Raw genomic sequence first — 17,644 nt, 5'->3', positions numbered from 1 at the left:
AGGACCCTGACCTGCACGCAGTTCCCTTTTACCTTTCTCTAGCAAAAATCAAAGCTTTGGGGAAGAAACAGTAGCGGCTATGAGTGAATGATTCACCTCATTTTTCAAGGTTCGTTGGGCAAACTGAGCAAGCTGGTGCCCATAGCATAACATGTAATACCTCTTAACAAGCTGTTACTCCTCTGTCCCACCTACACAGTACTCTGTCCCTGCATAATGATTTTGTAAACGCACTCTGCAAGAACATTCACCAGTGGTGAAGTCAGTCACACCGAGACAAGTCTGGATTGTGAGTTTTCTATGACATAAAACGCCCTCCAGAAACCTTGCACAACCTTCACGAGTGGCACACTTACAGGACACAAATTGCTGTGGGCATTCAGACTGAGAATTATCCATTTAAAGATAATAAAACCACACAATAATAAAATAATTAAACTTGCAACATCACGTCCAATCCTCAACTTTACCTAATGAGTCCCACCACCAAACCACATTTCTTAATGCCATGTCCCAAACAGGATGGCAACTCCACCACTTCCCCACGCAGCCTGCTCCAATGTCTGACCATCCTTTTGTGAAAAAATTCTTCCTGACGTCCAGTCCAGCCCTCCTCCATCACAAACTGAGACCACTTCCTTGTGCGCTACCACTTGTCACTTGAGAAATCAGACCAACATCCATCCCTCCACAACCTCCTTTTCCAGATAGCTGTGGAGAGCCTGCTCCCACCCTCTTGATATTCACACCCTTTAGATATCTGTGAACGTCGATAAGATCCTCTCGGTCTCCTCCAAGCTGAACAGTCCCAGGTCTCTCAACCTTTCCTCGTAACAGAGGTGCTTCAGGCCCTTAGTCAGCTTTGGAGCCCTCTGCTGGATTCTTTCCAGTAGTTCCTGGTCTTTTTCAAACACAGGAGCCCAGAACCCGGCCTCCTGAATGCCCTACAAACAGACACAGCCCACTGATCTGGTCCATTGGGAACCTTCTGCAGAACCTTCCTATCCTCAAGCAGATCAACAGTCACACCCAGCTTGGTATGGTCCACAAACCTGATGATCCCTTCATCCAGATTACTGAAAAAAATTAATTAGACTGAGCCCCAGAAACAAATCACGGGGAACACCACCGCTGACCAACCACCGACTGAATTACCTCCGTTCATCACCATGACTCTGAGCCTGGCCAGTGAGCTCATTCTTCACCCAGATATTCACATTGCACAGATTCTTCCCTCATCTGTAGCCAGTCTATTCTTAACTTCAGCTGTTTTGTCAAAACTGGGGCTATCTGGTGCTTTAAAAAACACGCTGGTATTTTTTCTCTACCCAAATCCTCTTTGTAGACCCAGACTATTCACTTGGATAAAATTACATATTGCATAACACGGTCTTAGCAAGTCTGCTAAGCTATCTGCTCAACCATCACGAAAGATGGTTAATCCAAAACCATTTACGAGAAGAGTCAGTGAGCTCAAAATGCTGTGCTTTTGTCTAAGCGGAAAATAACAGTTTCTATCTCCCTCCATCATTTTTTTAAAGACATTCCCCAAAGTCAGTCAGCCACAATTAGTATCTTTCTGGAGAGACAGCTGTAGTTTGGAACGTGCTTTATGAAATAGCCTTCCCACTGCTAATCCAGGCATTCATCACTAGCTAAGTACCACCAGCCTGCCATTGGAATATCACGGCTATATTGCTGAGTTGCTCTATTCTGGCAGCAGCACTTGTGAAGATGGAGCTATTTATGAAGCTGAAGTCATTTGGAAGCTCCTTCACTCTATCAACATTTCACACAGACGTAGGAATGCTTAGACAATGTAGTGATGGGCACAGCAATAAGCCTAGAATGTTTAGATACTAAAGCTGCACGGGATTGTTTCAGTCATGTCAACTGCTCTGAATCTGAATCCTTGCAAAACCTTTTGGCTTATTAGGAAATCCAATAAATATCTCAAATTCCTAAAAACTAGTATGGGTACCAGACTGACCAGAACTCTCCTTCATAATGGAGCCAAATGAACCTTCAAACCACAGAATCTGTCCTTCTGAAACCATGCTGGCTTTTTTTGCTGAAATACTATACAACCGAGATGCGTGCCAATAAATATTTGAAAATCTCATTTAGTGAACGTTGCTGCTTTATCTCAGCCCCACCCTTATATAAAACCAGAATCACATGTTAAATCATTACAAAACGTTCAGTCACTGGAATTTTCTTCGTAAATAGAAGACCCAAACACAATTACCTCTTCAGTTTATAAACACATCTTTCGCAGGGCAAGTGAAAAGGGCACTGAAAAGGAAAACCACAGAAGGCAAACACTGGATTACACAGGAGAAACAGAGCATTTCAAACTGATGGGACCACACCTATTTTTGAAAGAGCCACAAATCTTTCTATAGCAAGTCATAAAGACATGGAGCCCAAGATTAGTTAGGGAAAAAAAAGAAAGATGACAAGCTTGAGATCCGTGAAGACATACTGGTCTCTGGAAATACAAAAAGTAAGGTTCTTCTGGTAAATCTGAGGCAGAAGAAGAAACCCATTAGGTGCACAGGAGAACCAAGCTCCCTTTTGCATTAATATCCAATCACAACTCTGCATTTGTCCAGAAAATACAGAGATTTTCAACCTCAATAAGCCCAAGAAGCAGACACTCAAAAGATGAAAAACAGAAGACCTTATCTCCTAATTAGGTCAATGATCTCTTCATTTCCTACATAAAGCACAAACTGGAGTGGGGAAAAAACATCCCTAACATGAGCAAGGTCGATCAGGTTCAGAGCACCAAAAGGCACTGAACACTGGTCCTCTGCTTCCTTTCAGATGTGGTACTCGAGAATTTATGATTACAGTAAAGCGAGCTAACTTGTAAGCACACAGAGCCAATCAGGCAGAAAACATGGGTCTTGACATAAAGAAAATTCGCTGGGGAAAGAAACTGTTCTCTTTCAACAGCTTCAATTATACCGAGCTCTCCATTAAAAAAAAAAAATTCTACATTAACAAAATGTAATAAAAACAAAGCAAAGATTCCTTTTCAAAGTCAAAAGACAAGAAAGTATGTAAGCAATGTATCTTCTCAAACTAAAACATCAGTGGAGATTACATTAGAAAAGCTGAAATACTTGAAAAAGCGTTGGATAAGAACTGATCTCAATATACAACAGACTTTACTTCTGCACCCCACTGAGATAACTTTTCCACCCAAAGATTCTGTTTCTAAGATAAATCTTTCCAAACGTGTGGAAAACGTTAAAGAACCCAATGAAAACATCAGAATTAATTCTTCTTCACAAAGGTGTGTGAATTTTTCCTTCTCCTCAAAACCACTTCCACCTTCTGTTCTCAAAGATTTCTCTTTTCTCCTCCTTTTCCACACGCTGGATTTTCTCACCCATGAGACATATTTTCTGATTTCAGATCTGTCTTTAATTAGGGTAGGTTTTCCAAAGATTTTAATAAGCAGTTCACGAATAGGGGACAGTTATCTCATATTCAGTGTTTCTCCTTTGGAAAACAGGCTGCTTCTTGGATCTCTACCTACATCCTGGAAAATCTTACAGTCACCATTTCCACACCTGGAAACAAGTCCCAAACCTCACCTGCATCCAAAAGTTGTTTGTAACAATGTAGTGATGCCCACACAGAAGAAAATGGTCCCAATCAACTGGCTGGTGGCCCACTGGTCAAATCCGACACACATGGCATCAGCTAGCAAAAAGGGAACTGCTATAGTTCCACTGAAACATGTTAAATAGTGCTGTGAACAACAACAAAATAAGTGTTAATACATCAGACTTTTTATTTTTTTCATTTTTATTTTTAGTCTATGACTGTTTTTTTCTTTTCCACTGGATATTTTTGCTTTTGCATTATCTATCAAATGACTCATTTCTTGGTTCTAAAGCATTTCTTCAAGTACTTGCTTCCACATTAAGCTACCACTAGCCCATTGCTAATAACCACTAATTTATTTACATGGCTGCACGGCTACTGTTCTTGATGAGGAAGTACTTAGTTAACTGCTGAAAACAGCTTTCAACTCAGAAAAGCAGGCAGTCAACTTCATTCATTTTCAACCATGTGAAAAACCAATAGCTTACAAACGAATTTAAAGCACGTACAGACTAGGATGCAAATAAGCTCCCAAGTATCAGAAAATAGGTACTCATTAATTCCTTCCCAATCTAAATATGTTAAGCAAACAAATAGGTCTCACCATATTCAACAATAATCCTTACAGAACTGCCTGCCCTCAAAGGAAAGGCAGAAGTAAGAAAGATGCCTTGGAATGTAGTTGTTTGGAGATCTCAACATACTTTACAGATATTAACAAATTCTCAGCATTCCTGTGGGATAGATTTTATTACCATTCAAGAAGGAAGCGTGATGAGAAGAGCTGTTCTTCACATAAGTGAGTGGCTGGGCCAGAAGTACGGTCCAGCTCACCACTACAATCACATCTGCAAGATGCACACACATTCTATCCAAGAGCAGCGACAGAATTTGCCCACCCTGCTTATTACTAAGTCTGCAGGTAATTACTGCAGGATGGTGCTATCAAGTTTGTAGAACAGAAACCACTACAGTATCAGGTTAATATTCAAGGTTCTAGCAGTAAACAATTATCTCCCATCATCATTAATTCTAGAGGTATGAAGTGTCAGTTTCTGAAGCTTCACACTTCGTTTGCTAACTTACCTCCTACCTAACAATAGCTTAGAATAATAAATATTTAAGTGAACCTCACTAATAACTAAGCCAGCAATAATAGAGGTCATTATTAACATAGTAAACTTACTGTGTGATCAACTTCAGAAGAAGCTATCTTAACAGCTTTTCAAATGTGTGAGAGTGTGGGAAGAATCAATTATCACATACACAGGAAGTGCTAAAAAAATGCCAGAGGAAAAAAGAATGGCTGCTTTGAAACATACCTGTAACCCCAAAAATATGCAGAGATACCACGGAGGAACATCCTCAATAGTGTAAATCATATCAGTTCTCTGAGCATCTAAACTGCCAGTGCTGTCCAGTGTCTCTGCCAAAGAACTCTATCAAATGGGGGAGGGTAGAAAGGTGGAGGAGGACACAAAACACAACACAGGTTAATATTACATAGGAGTAATCTGAATTTGAACTATCAGGCAATTCCCAAATGCTGCAAGTCTGGTGTAATAATCCCAAGCAACATCTGTACGCTGCATTTTCAGAAACCTTCTACCTTCGATGATGGGCTCATCTACAGTTCTGGCTACAGAAGTTGCACTGAACAAATCACATGTATAAACCATTTCCTGTTTACTTACACTACCACAACAGTTCATTTATGGTACAACCAACCTGGCAGCCACACAGTGTCTCAGAATACTGTATGTTAAAAAAAAAAGAAAGAAAAATGAGGAATTGGAACTAAGAAAAAGAATCAACAATGGCCATCTGCAAAGTCAAACAGCCACCTTTGCATAAGAGGCCTAAATCACAGGCAAGGAAGCTCCTCATTTGTGTAGCCTGTAAGCTGCTTCCCAGCTTAACTCTTACCCAGTTTGAATCTTGGTTAACCATTTTTTAGCCGTAACATAGCTTTCTTTTCCCCATCCCACAATCACGTTCCTCATGTTCTGTACATGAAAAAATCCTAATTGTTGTAACTGAATACATACATGGTCCATTTGTATGCAAACCTACAGGAATTTAAGTGAGACCACACTGGGGCCTTCCACGGGCCCTCATACGCCGCTAACAGAACACTCATCAGACCTACCCAGGCTCTAAAATCCCCACATATATTCCATTAAAACAAGATTCAGCACAACCACTTCTTCCTTACAACTAAGTGGAATTGTTTATAACTCTCTGCTTTCCAATTCCTGAGAATCAAAATGCAAACACTTCAGAGTATTAAGAACCAACAACAAAAGCAGAAGCAAGTATCAGTTTTCATCATTTCAGCTCAGCTATTCAAAAACGACATTATGTAACTACTGTTCTGACCTAATCCACACTTGCACTTGATCTCACGTGAAGCAGCCTTACCCAACAGGCCAGCGCTTTTGCCAGCCCTGTGACTTCGCTTCACACGGCCTTTACTTCTCCGAAATCACAACACATACGCAGATACTCTTAGATAATCTCCACTTTGTTTATCACCTGCAAGGTCAGGGAAGCCAAATGGACCTACAGCATTTCCCTTTTATCTAGCACTGGGTAATAACACCAATTCAAATTCAGACAGCATAAACAATCACATTGCTAAGGAAAGACTACGGTTATTACAATAGAATATGAAATAGAAAAACACTGATTTCAAAAGACTTAAACTGCCTTCAGCATCAGGCATTCTGCTCACAAAGATTAAAGGTGTAGCTCTTGAAAAGGCCAATAAGTACAACTGTTAATTTACCAGCATGCAGCATCGATGTCATTTTTCATTGGCCAAAAAGTGAAAGACTGCTCCCTTGACTGAGTTCTCTAAAAAATTATAATAAAAAAAAGTTATGAAGTAGAATTTCAGAGCTTCATCTCATACTGAAGGGAAAGCACAGAGCAGCTGTAAACCTGTGCAGATCTTTTCTCTTACAGGAACTTTGGAAAACGTATATATCCCATGTCAACCTAAGTTTGCATAAATCCAAGGTACAGCACAAAGAGGCTGAGCCACAAAGACATGCAGAAAGAAGATTTGGAAGCTGATAAAAGTCAGAGAAATGTCAGATTCACCCGGAGAAGATCCTGTGATACACTTCTGTCATTATAAAGCAGCACGGCCAAGAATTCCCTAATAAACACGTGTACACATGCACAAACATGTATTTTTATGTGTGTATAATTGTAAGTAAAATTACATAAATGTAATTTTATTACATTTATGCCTACGTTTGTCTGCAAAGAAGAAAAGGTTCAGCGGGCACTTGGCTTAGAAACAAGCCAACTGGTCTGCATAAAGCTCTCCAGACATACTGACAATTGGCAACAACTTTAAGCACTTGAGAGCCAACTTTCTTGCTCTTCTATCAAAAGCATTTTAGCAGAGTATCCTGGGAATCCATGCGAGCTGGTTGATTTTCAATAACCATCTTTAAAAGCTCAGGAGCAGGCAATCCCACTGCGCTCCACGTTACGCAAGCAGGGCAGAAGATCAGCCTGGCTGAAAAGGGAACTCCTCCTGGAACAAGGGCAAAAAATAAAAGATATGTGATCCCTGGAAACAAGATCAGGTTTCAAGGAGTGATTACAGAGCTGCAGTTTGCACCTGCAGGAAGAAAACAAGAAAAGCTGAAGTTCGAGTTGACAGTGGTCTTTGTGCTGTCAGACAACAGAAAAGGCTTCAAGTATATCAATAGCAAGGAAAGCTCTATGGAAAATCACTGGATTTAGGACTAGTGAAACCATTCACCCAACAAGTGAAGATGAGGAAAAGGCAGAAAAATGTAACGTCTCAGTTTTTTAATATCAATGAGGATCATTACTGGGATTCTCAGCAACTTTATATTCGTGGTCACCAAAATGTAAGGAAATCATTTTAATCAGCTCCATGGTCTGAAGAAGTCCATGGGGTCTGACAGGATCCACTCCAGAGTGCTGAAGGAAATAGCAGGTGTTACACCTCATGATCACTCTGAGCAATTTACCAAAGATGCTGGGAGCCTGGGAATATCCCTGCTGATTAGAGTTAGCTAACTTTATAGTCATCTACAGAGAATTAAACACAGCATGGCCAACTGGTCCAAGGAGATGATTCTCCTGCTGATTGGTGCAGTCTCACCTTGAGTATTGTGTCAGTTCTGCACTCCACAACACAGGAAGGATGTTAAGTCCCTGAACGCGTCCAGAAGAGAGCAATGAACTGATAAAAGGATCAGAGGGCATGTTCTGTGATGAGTGGTTGCCTAGTTTACAAGTCACAGAGATGATCTCATTGCTCTCTACAACATCCCAAGGAAGGGAAATGAGGAGGTGCCAGCTTCTTCTCCCTGGTAATCAGTAAAGCCTACGGGAACAGCACAAGTCTGCATCAGGGTACGTTCAAAATAGAGATGAAGAAAAATTCCCTTACTGTGAGGGTGCTCCAAACACTGGAACAGGCTTCTCAGAGGCAGCTGATGCCCCGTTCTTGTGTTCAAGAAGCATTTGGTCAATCCCCTCAATAGTATGCTTTAACTTTTGCTCAGCCCTGCAACACTCAGCCGTCACTGATGACTTCATAGATCCCCTACAACTGAATTTTTCCCACTTTGAAGAAGAAATATGATAGCAGTGTCCTTCCCAAACAGCAAAGTGAGGGCACAGACAGCATTCAGGATACTGCTCCTCTTTTCCAAAATCCAGATTTACTCTGCTTTGAACAAGGAAGCTTGCTCAGAACTTCAGTGGTAATAGTTAAAGGGAGTGGGCATAAGAGACATCAAGGCCAAACCATTAGGGCGAGGTGTGGCTACCCAGGTGATAAGTCACTGGGTAGTCACTGGCCATTTATTATCTCAAGCATGCGCCTGCTGGTTCCATATACTGACTACATGCTGGTGCTTGCCAAGTGTGCCATAATATTATGCTTTAGGGAACTGCCAGGAATAAGCTGCACCTTTGTGAATGAGATATTCATCAGAGATTAATTCATTTTTTAAATTTTTAACTGCCCACAAGTGGGACAACACAAATTGGAAAAAAGCAAACACAGAATAGTCATGTACAGGAAAAAGAATGAGACTGAAAGGCAGAGCAAAAATGATGGGAAATGACATAGAAAAAAACAGGGAAAAAAAAAAATCAATAAAAATAATCATGCAAGATGAAGATATGAAGACTCGTGTTATGAAGTACAAAACTAGGAAGGACCAAGAGAAAGCTGAAGAACTGCAAGGAAAAAGGGAAGAGCTGTCAAGAAGCATTATAATATCAGCACGATCGAGATGGTACCAGAAATGTGTATGAGACAGATTTCTGCATACAGAACACGTGTAGACACACCGCACACAATGCACGCTGCAGCATTCAGACATTCTTCCACAATGTAACACAAGACTTGCATCACAAATACCTGCCCAGGGTATGTTCTGAAGTGAACTTTGATGTCTGAATTTGAAAACTAACTATACTACTTAAGATCAGCCTTGTCCTAGAAGCAGCTAAGGTTCATATAAGCAAACGTCAAGATGCACTTTTAAGGACCCAAAGGAGTTTTTCCTTGTTTCAATGTAGACATTAAAAAAAAAAAACCTGCCAAACTGAGGCTTCTCTGAAATAATGCTTAACCACAGAGCCAATTAGATAATGAACACTTGAGAAAAAAGTGCTTCTCTTATTTCCTGTAATCATCTTCCTCTAAAAAGTGCAGATTATTCATACTGTCTCTGTTTGCAAGATTATTAAACAGGATTGAAAAGTAATAGAATGGAAGAAAGCTGAAAAGGCACAATCAAACTGGCCTCCAAATAGGAAAAAGACAAACACAGTTGTCCTAAGGTAAAAATCTTCAAGGGTCTTTACGAATGACCTGATCTTCACTCATAAAAACTGTCACAAAATAATAAGAAGTTCCCAACTTACAAGAACAATTAGAAAAATTAAGTCTATTAGGTTGGAGCTCAGAAGAAACTGGAAAAGATCCCACTTTCAAGGGTGCTCAACACCACTAGTTTGACTAAACACTGGAAAAATTAAGAACTGAAGAACAAAAGAAAAGGATCTTAGCAGGGAAATCTCATGAAAAGGCCAATGGAAACAAAGAGATGCAAAAGCTGCCTATGATGAAATCAGGCTGCAGGTCACAGCACATCAACTGCTCCTGGCGCCTGCTGAGTCATCCTCCAACTTCTGCAACTGAAACGTGTGACCAAAAGAATCACGAGGTCAAAACTCCCCCAGACCCCATCTGGATCTGCAAATCAGCAAATTCTATTAGAGAAAGCCAAGGAAAACTGCTGTGAGCAAATAATAGCACTAAACAAGCAAGAATGAGTTCTTGTATAAAAGGAAACAACCAAATACCTTTTCTGCTATGCCATTTTCTGTAGTATAGATGGCCATCAACTCTGTGTCTTCTGTATCCTGATCACCACTCGATGTTGCTCCACCATTAATCACAACCTTAAAAATAAAACAGAGCAAAACAAAGAAGTGCTAAAATAAACACATCAGCCATCTCCCCCCTGGCTTGCACTTAACAAGTGCCTTTGACATTTTGTCAGAACGGTAACACACATGAGAAGCAGTTATTTCTCTAACAGCATGTTTAGGAACACACACATTTGAAAGGCATCACACAGAGCACTTTGAAGCCTAGACATGAAGGATGTAATGAAAATCTAATTAAGTAAAAGGTGATCAGCAGCTGTTTCTTTACTGCTGCCTGCTACTCTCAGGCAAAGAACATAGGGTATACTCCTCATGGGGGCTGGTGTGTTTTGCAGTATTACCATCAACTGTTCTAATCACAAACTGCCTGGGGAACTGCACGACTTTCTTTGGAGCACACACAGGAAATAACTATAGACAACATAATTGGCCATGTTTACATATAAACAGAAACAAGTGGGAAAAGAGTTTTTACTAACTACTTACGGATGGTCAGGTTTCATGGGACACAATTAGAACAAAGCCCGATGGACTGAGTCACACTGAGCTCGAGAATGGAGTGCTGAACATTACTTACAGGCAGAGTGAAAAAGGTGGGATGTTTGGACTCATCCTCATATTTGCCTTCTGTTGAGCCTCCCGCCTCCACTGATTTCGACGTGGTATTCTTACCAATCCCCATCGTTTCCAGTATGTCATGGACTTGCATACAGGACCCAAGAGAATGCTTCTGGGTTGAAGCCAGGTACTACCAGGACAGGTTCTTATTTAGACAATAGCAGCTCCAGGAATCACAGATGTCTTCAGCAAACCAGCTGGGATACTCAGGTTGTTTACTTTAAGTACCGTTAGCACCTGGAATTAAAGACAGGATTTATTTTTTCCCCTCAGTTACCTAAGTTAAATGCACAAACACAAGCCCTGCAGACATGGTTCCTTCTCGTGCTCATGACTCACAAACACTCAGCATTCCTTCTCTTGATTTGATAATGAGTAGATATCACTTAAAAATAAGGCTGATGGTATTTTAAGTTCTTTCCAGGATGGGACCACTGTGATTATTCTCTCATCCTTTACTTGTGGTCTTCAATTATTGGCAGCATATTTAAATTCCGGCTTTGTTTCTACTGCACAGTCATTTCTAAATGGGTTTTGGGGAACAAAGCAGGCCTGTACTTCAGCAATGCAGATGCCAAACAGCTTGCTGTTCTACACCCCTTGCAAACAATACTCCACTCCTTCAAAGGATTTCAACTTGTGGACCTAATCATAACTTCGCTTCTAAATAACTAAATTCTTCTTTTTAGAATAACATCTTCAAATACAGAGCATCCAGGAAGCTGAGATTAGAATGGCAGTGAAGCACTGAGCCTATTACCCCCAAATTATCCCAGTTTCTCGAGGGACTTTCAAAGTGAACTGCCTGATGATGTCAAAGCAACTGCTTCAGGGCAAAACTGAGCCTGCATTTTAATTGGCATCGCTGCTGTTTTGGCACAGAAGCAGGAAAGATCATACAGCTTACCAGTCCTTTTGTTTTACCAGATGGGTCACTACAGCCTAGTTTTCCCACATTTGCTCCTTAAAAGAAACCTGCCAGTCCTTGGCCATCCACACTTTTGCCTTTTCCAAGACTAAGGAGCACAAATCAACAGATGTGAACCTACACTTTCTGTGGGAAAGCATCAAACATTCCTAAAGCAAACCAAGTTCTGCAACCTGTGGTTACTGAGCTACCAACAAATTAAGCGTAGTTGCAGGCAGCTGTGGATGAAACAACCTAAGCTACAGACAGAAGTACATGACAGAACCTGAAAAATGCTCTTCAAAACCTTAACGAGTGAAATTTTCTGCAAAAACAGGAACACATTCAAGCAGCAAAAGCCCACTGCACATTGGCATTACTTTAAAAGCAAGTTAATGACATTTCCAACCTAATTGCTGGAGGTGGAAATGCAACTAATGGACATTCAAAAAAACTCAGTTATGTGTATGTAAGAAAGCCAAAAAGTAGAGTTTGGTGTTTTTACTTAAACCTCCCTTTCAAAATATTGCTCAGGAAAATGTCAGCAGCTCAGACATCTGCTGTAATTGCAAGAATGAAACCTAACAGAGACCGTTCTCATGGAGGCACTTGACTGCTTTTAAAATCTCCTACCAGCTCTTAGCTGCCCATTTGCTAGAAAATTCTGGTTACTTGAAGCAAAACAGATATTCACCTTTCTAAGTGAGCAACTTCCCAAGACACAAAATATACATACAAAATAGAACCTGCTTGGGTACTGAAATGCCCTCAAAGCATCCCTAATTAAATCAAAATGGAACTGAGAGAACCGCCTTCAAGTAAGGGCTTAATTAAGATCTGTTTCTCCAAGTAAATAGTAGGAGAGCATAACTAATTATTTCTCACTTGCAATTAAGACTAAAGGAGAGGACTAGTTCAAATATTCACCAGACTTGACGTTTTATAACAAGCTTATTTAGGTGAAGTTCGGGGGCAGGTGTGTGATTTTGAGAGGTTTTGTTTGTTTTAATGGTAGAAGCACAAGGGATTTTTTGTCAAGCACAAAAAGTGTTAAAAGAAAAAAAGGAATTTATCTTTTTCTTTCAACATAGACATATATTATTCTCCAAGAAAACCAGCAATGGAGACAGGCTTAGTTTGCTCTGGCAGCTGACAAATCTCAGGTTTGGAAAGGAAAAGGGAAAGGAGAGAATTACACCTCCCTAACAAATACAGCCATGCCAATAAAGCACCACCGTGGGGGCTGGACCAGCAGCACCGTGCAGTTCAGGAGATCAGGTTTAAGGTATTCCAGATATTAGCATTATATCTAAGCAGCATTAACAAGCATATGCACTGATGCAAAAGAAAAGACCATATAAACCTACTGTTGTGCAGTGCAAAATAAAATGTCTGCTATTTTCTCCAAGCTGATGTGAACATTCCTTGGGAATTGCTCTTGAGAATTACATCAGGAGATCACACAAGCAAGCTATGCCTTGTACTAATTCTTTAGAGCTGAAACACAACAGTTAGAAAGGTACAGCATGGAGAAGGGTTCCCAGATTACAGCAAAGTAATGACTCCAAAACAGCAGACAAACACCTCATCTGCTGTTTCCCTGGAGGAAGGTTGTGTTTGCATACACACCAGTTTCTGTACATATACCCAGACGTGCCCACACAGACACCACACATTTGTATGTTGGTGCACAGTCCAGGGCAAACGAGAACAAATCTCCAAGCTATACTGGCTCGTGCCCAGCAATTAAACTGGCACTTACTGGCACAGATAGCCACACATCTTCAGAATGCTTTTATTCAGCAATGAGAAGTGTCAAACCAAAAGAGAAATCTCTAGGCAGCAGCAATCTGACTGAGAGCATTATTTCCTGTATCCCACAGCAGGGAACCTGCTCTGGCAGTGGGTTGGACTGGGGGATCTCCAGAGGTCCTTTGCAGTCCCTATGATCCTGTGATTATCAGAGCTCTCGCCCTGACTGCCCACAGCCAAAGCAGGTGGCTGACACATTTTATAGCTCTCCACAACAAACCCAGCTGATCAGAAGCTGAAAAGCTCTGCAACTGGAGATAAAACTCATGTGAAACCAGCTGCATACACACAAATTATCTGCTGCCTCGACTCAAACACAAAGGCTAGAAGTTAGAACCACTTTTGGGTTCAATGACATTAAAACTGTTCTCTGCTTTTTTTCCCCTCATTTGTCTAAGAGGGCAAAAAGGATAAAATTTGCTTTCACGGCGTTTCTCTCTACAGTGCTGCTTTTGAGGGCCTTCAACATGACATACTGGCAATCCTGCAGTGCTCATCTCCCAGCTTCTGCAATAAGCACACACGTAACTGGATCCTTCAAAGCAGCTCAGCTCAGACCCGAAGTTCCCGTGACTATCACAGTGACTTTCAACTCTGATAACTGCCAGTTTTCCACAGCGTTAGCATGATGTTACTTTTCTCCCAGAAGCTTTAAGGAGGAAGCAGCTTCATGAGTTTCCTTAATTGCTCAACTCAAAGCAAAACCATAAGGGGCTTTCCAAATTTCAGCTGGATCATGAATTTCTAGCAGCTGAGCTACACTCACCCTACAAAAACATTACTCAAAACACAGCAATGGGCACAAAGTTTGAACACAACTCAAGTGGGCATCAAAAGATGGTACAAACAATGTTCACCTCAGGGAAGTCCAGAAGACAAGGAAGCCAAGGTAAAAAAAGTTAGAGAATCCCAGTTAGCCTGAGAAGTGAGTGCATCCTTCCTATCCCTTAGCCTAACTGAGGCCACAAATGAATTAGCAAGTTATGCAGCTGCTGTGGTTTCTTGATTTGTAATATAGGAGCTGACCTACATTTGGTGGCCTTCCACTGACTTGCAAGGGAAATATTTGGAAAATAAGCACAAAAGGCGTGGTTATAAAACAAGCTGGCATTAAAAGCACATTCTTTAGAGTGTACTGATGGAAAAGCTCCCAGAAGCAGTAGGTGTAGGTATGCCACCTGGTATGCACATGTCACACACCCCGAGGAAGGAGCCACAGCCAACCCAGGATCTGCTTGGCTTTTACAGAGGGCTGAAGAGCCAACAAGCTCAGCCTACTGCACACATTAAGGAGATTAGAAACAAATCAAGGTGACAGCTTAATTACAAACTTCAGTTTATTAATTGTAATTCGTTGTCAGACTCATGCAAATATCAACAGCTTTCTTCCGCAAGCAGAGACGATGCTCAGCCAGAAGCTGTCTGATCTTACAACCAAGGTCAGCTTCACCTAAATTTTAAACAAAATCATGGTGCTTATTCATAGAACGGTTTGGGTTTGAAGGGACCTTAAAGATCACCTAGCTCCAATGCCCTGCTGTTACAAGGCGAGTAATCTGAACAGGATTTCTGATGTTCCACCATGTCCACTTCCAGGTATACACTGAAAACCAAGGATGCACTGTGTCTGAATATAACTCAAGATATCCTTTCTGTCTGGGGCTGTATTTGGCAACAGACACAAAACAGATGTGGAAAGGAACCTACACTCTCCATACTTAAGTTCTTTACTATAGAATGGTAAGGTGCTGGAACAGGCTGCCTGGAGAGGTTGTGTCCTCGGAGGCATTCAAAGCCAGGTCAGATGGGGCTGTGGGAGCCTGGTCTGGTATCAGATGGGGAGGGTGGTGGCCCTGCCTGTGGCAGGGGGGCTGGAGATCGATGATCCTTGAGGTCCCTTCCAACCCGGGCCATTCTGTGATTCTGTGAAACTTTGTGATGTTTTATTGTTAGATTACACCAAGTCCAAGCAGAAGATAAAGCCAAACTTTAAATCCCCTTCACTACCCCAGCAGGCATTGCAGAGCTGACCCTGGAGACTGCAGCTAAACTCTCCATTCCTGCAGCGTCATACAATCGTGCAAACGTGATTTACTTTGTTCAGTTAACAAAAAAAAACCCAACAACCAAGAAGTGTATTTACATAAAGTAGCTACTACTACTCCCCAGCACTGAGGATGCTGCAGGACAGGGTTGCTTACAGTTTGGCTGCCAGATGACGTGGACTGAGGGAGCGGGAGGAGGAGACAGGCAGTCACAGCTGGGAGCAGCACCAGAGCTTTCTGCAGAAGGCAGCGGGATGGATGCCAAGAGATCAGGGAAGTTTTCAAAGAAATCCTTCACTGAAGCGCTGTGTCGGGGCGATGAGGGAAACAGGAACGCTTCTGGGTTTTCAGGACTGAAAAGCAGACAATCAAGGAATTTTGTAGAGGCTTCAATTAGACAAGTTTACTTATAGGGAGCAGCTACCCTTGGCCAGACACGCAACAACAGAAAAGCCAGGCAATTCCCAGTTAATTACAGAACAGCAGCTTTCTCCATTTTGCTCTTGGCGTCGGTTACACCAGCCATACAAAACTTCTGTACTGATTTTTTTGTCGTTCTTCTCTTCCTGTGATCAGACACACCTGGTCTTCCATGCATTAGACAGGAGGCAGAGCAATAGGCAGGTTCCTTTATACAAGTGCTCACTCACCCAAGTCCCAAGCTGAGCTCTTTTCAACACTTGATGATTCTCAGAGTGAGATTTCCCCCTTTATTTTCCAGCTTGCTCACCACAGCCATTCCCACCTGCTATTCGGCAGCACGAAGCCTGAGATACCACCTCTGAGAAGCTGTTCAAATGGAGCAGCACTTTATCATAGGGTTTAAAACTAATGACCAAATTACAAGTAATCAAAACAGCAGCTACGTTCCAACACCAAACTGTCTCTGAACAGTTCGGTGTTGGAACTCAAAACAGAGTTTGACTCTGTGATCCTTTATGGGTTCCTTCCAACATGGGGTATTCCAAGATTCTGTGTTTTCCTACACAGCAAGAAGATTCCTCCCCCGTCCAAAGGACTCATCAACAATCTCTCATCAGCAAGCCTAATAAAGCCCAGCAATCTCTTTGCATTACACAACACGAGTCCCATCTGCAGCCCCACAACTGCCTCAACACTGACCACTACTGTTACATCTCAAGATTGGTGCTGAGATACCGCGGCTGTGAAGTCCCTACCTCAAAAACCAGTCCAGATACATAGGTGTGCCTAAAAGGCATTTTTTCAGCCTTGCAGGGGAATTTGACCATCTCACAGACAAGGAAAAGGTTGCATAATTCCCACACTTCATCTTCTGTTGTTACACGTAAAAACCATCTCCTTGGTTTAGTCTTCAGCAGAGATCTCCTCGGGCTCTTTTGAAACAGAGCCTCTTTGGTCTGGAAAATCTTTGAATTTGTCCCACCCACTGCGCCCTTCCCACTAAACGAAACAGCACTAAACTGCAGCAGATAAGATTTTCCCCCTCCAATTAAGAGCAACTACATCCACATTCAACCAAAATTCTAAAGCACTTCCCCACAAGACACCCCTTCCCAAAAAGCATGAAATATGCCCAAACATTTAACTTACAAAAAGCAAGATTGAAGGAGCACTTCAGTAAGTCCCAAGCTCGTTTCTCACCCACTTCAAAGCACGCTGTCAAAGCACCACTGTATTCCCTCCTTGTAGGCACTAACGAATTTTTAAGTAGTTGGTATTTTGACCACGGTGCAGAAAGTACGGCTGAGCTGACCGACGTTATCAGCATCTACACAATGCTGAGCAGGAAAGTTATGCCCAGCTCAAACCTGCTGCTGATTTAAAGTATATTAGGTAAATCTCATTAGCTTCCTATGTGAATGAGCTTGCTGAGAAGAGGACTTAAGTCCAAATGAATGAGATATTTAACAAAGGATCTTAAAGCTTTCAAAAACGATGCTTGGTTACTCCAATTATTGTAGAGTTAACATAGCTTCGATTCTAAACGAAAATATCTGAAATATTTACCTTTCTAAGATGTACGTGTGGTCAGAAATCTGTCAAGCTTGTATGCTTCTCACAGCATTTCTCCCATTTTGTCGTTCTAACAGGCAACGGCTTTTGTTGAGGTACACAGGACACCTATTTGATGCCCACAATGGTGTGCATTAAGGTCCTATGGAAAGGGCACAAAAGGAGTGCCCAGAAGCCATAACACATT

The 17,644-nt window shown here is 41.6% G+C and overlaps 1 protein-coding gene across 15 annotated transcripts in view; it reads right to left on the bottom strand.

The window, feature by feature from the left end:
- SLC23A2 (solute carrier family 23 member 2) overlaps positions 1-17,644 on the bottom strand; it is a 50,827-nt gene that overhangs the window by 19,637 nt on the left and 13,546 nt on the right. For 3 of the 15 annotated variants that reach the window (XM_052702036.1, XM_052702035.1, XM_052702037.1), the window contains exons 2-5: positions 10,658-10,935; positions 9,994-10,092; positions 4,944-5,060; positions 3,609-3,766 (exon numbers count right to left, since the gene is read on the bottom strand). In XM_052702036.1, coding sequence (XP_052557996.1) covers positions 3,609-3,766; positions 4,944-5,060; positions 9,994-10,092; positions 10,658-10,789 — 506 coding nt within the window. In that variant the 5' untranslated portion in view covers positions 10,790-10,935. The other 12 variants (XM_052702025.1, XM_052702029.1, XM_052702024.1 and 9 more) reach the window with 10 other exon arrangements.

Source organism: Tympanuchus pallidicinctus, unplaced genomic scaffold (genome assembly GCF_026119805.1).
Source record: "Tympanuchus pallidicinctus isolate F22 unplaced genomic scaffold, pur_lepc_1.0 scaffold42, whole genome shotgun sequence".
Lineage (NCBI taxonomy): Eukaryota > Metazoa > Chordata > Aves > Galliformes > Phasianidae > Tympanuchus > Tympanuchus pallidicinctus.
The sequence above is the reverse complement of the archived record's forward strand: the minus strand, read 5'-3'. Positions and strand labels throughout refer to the sequence as shown.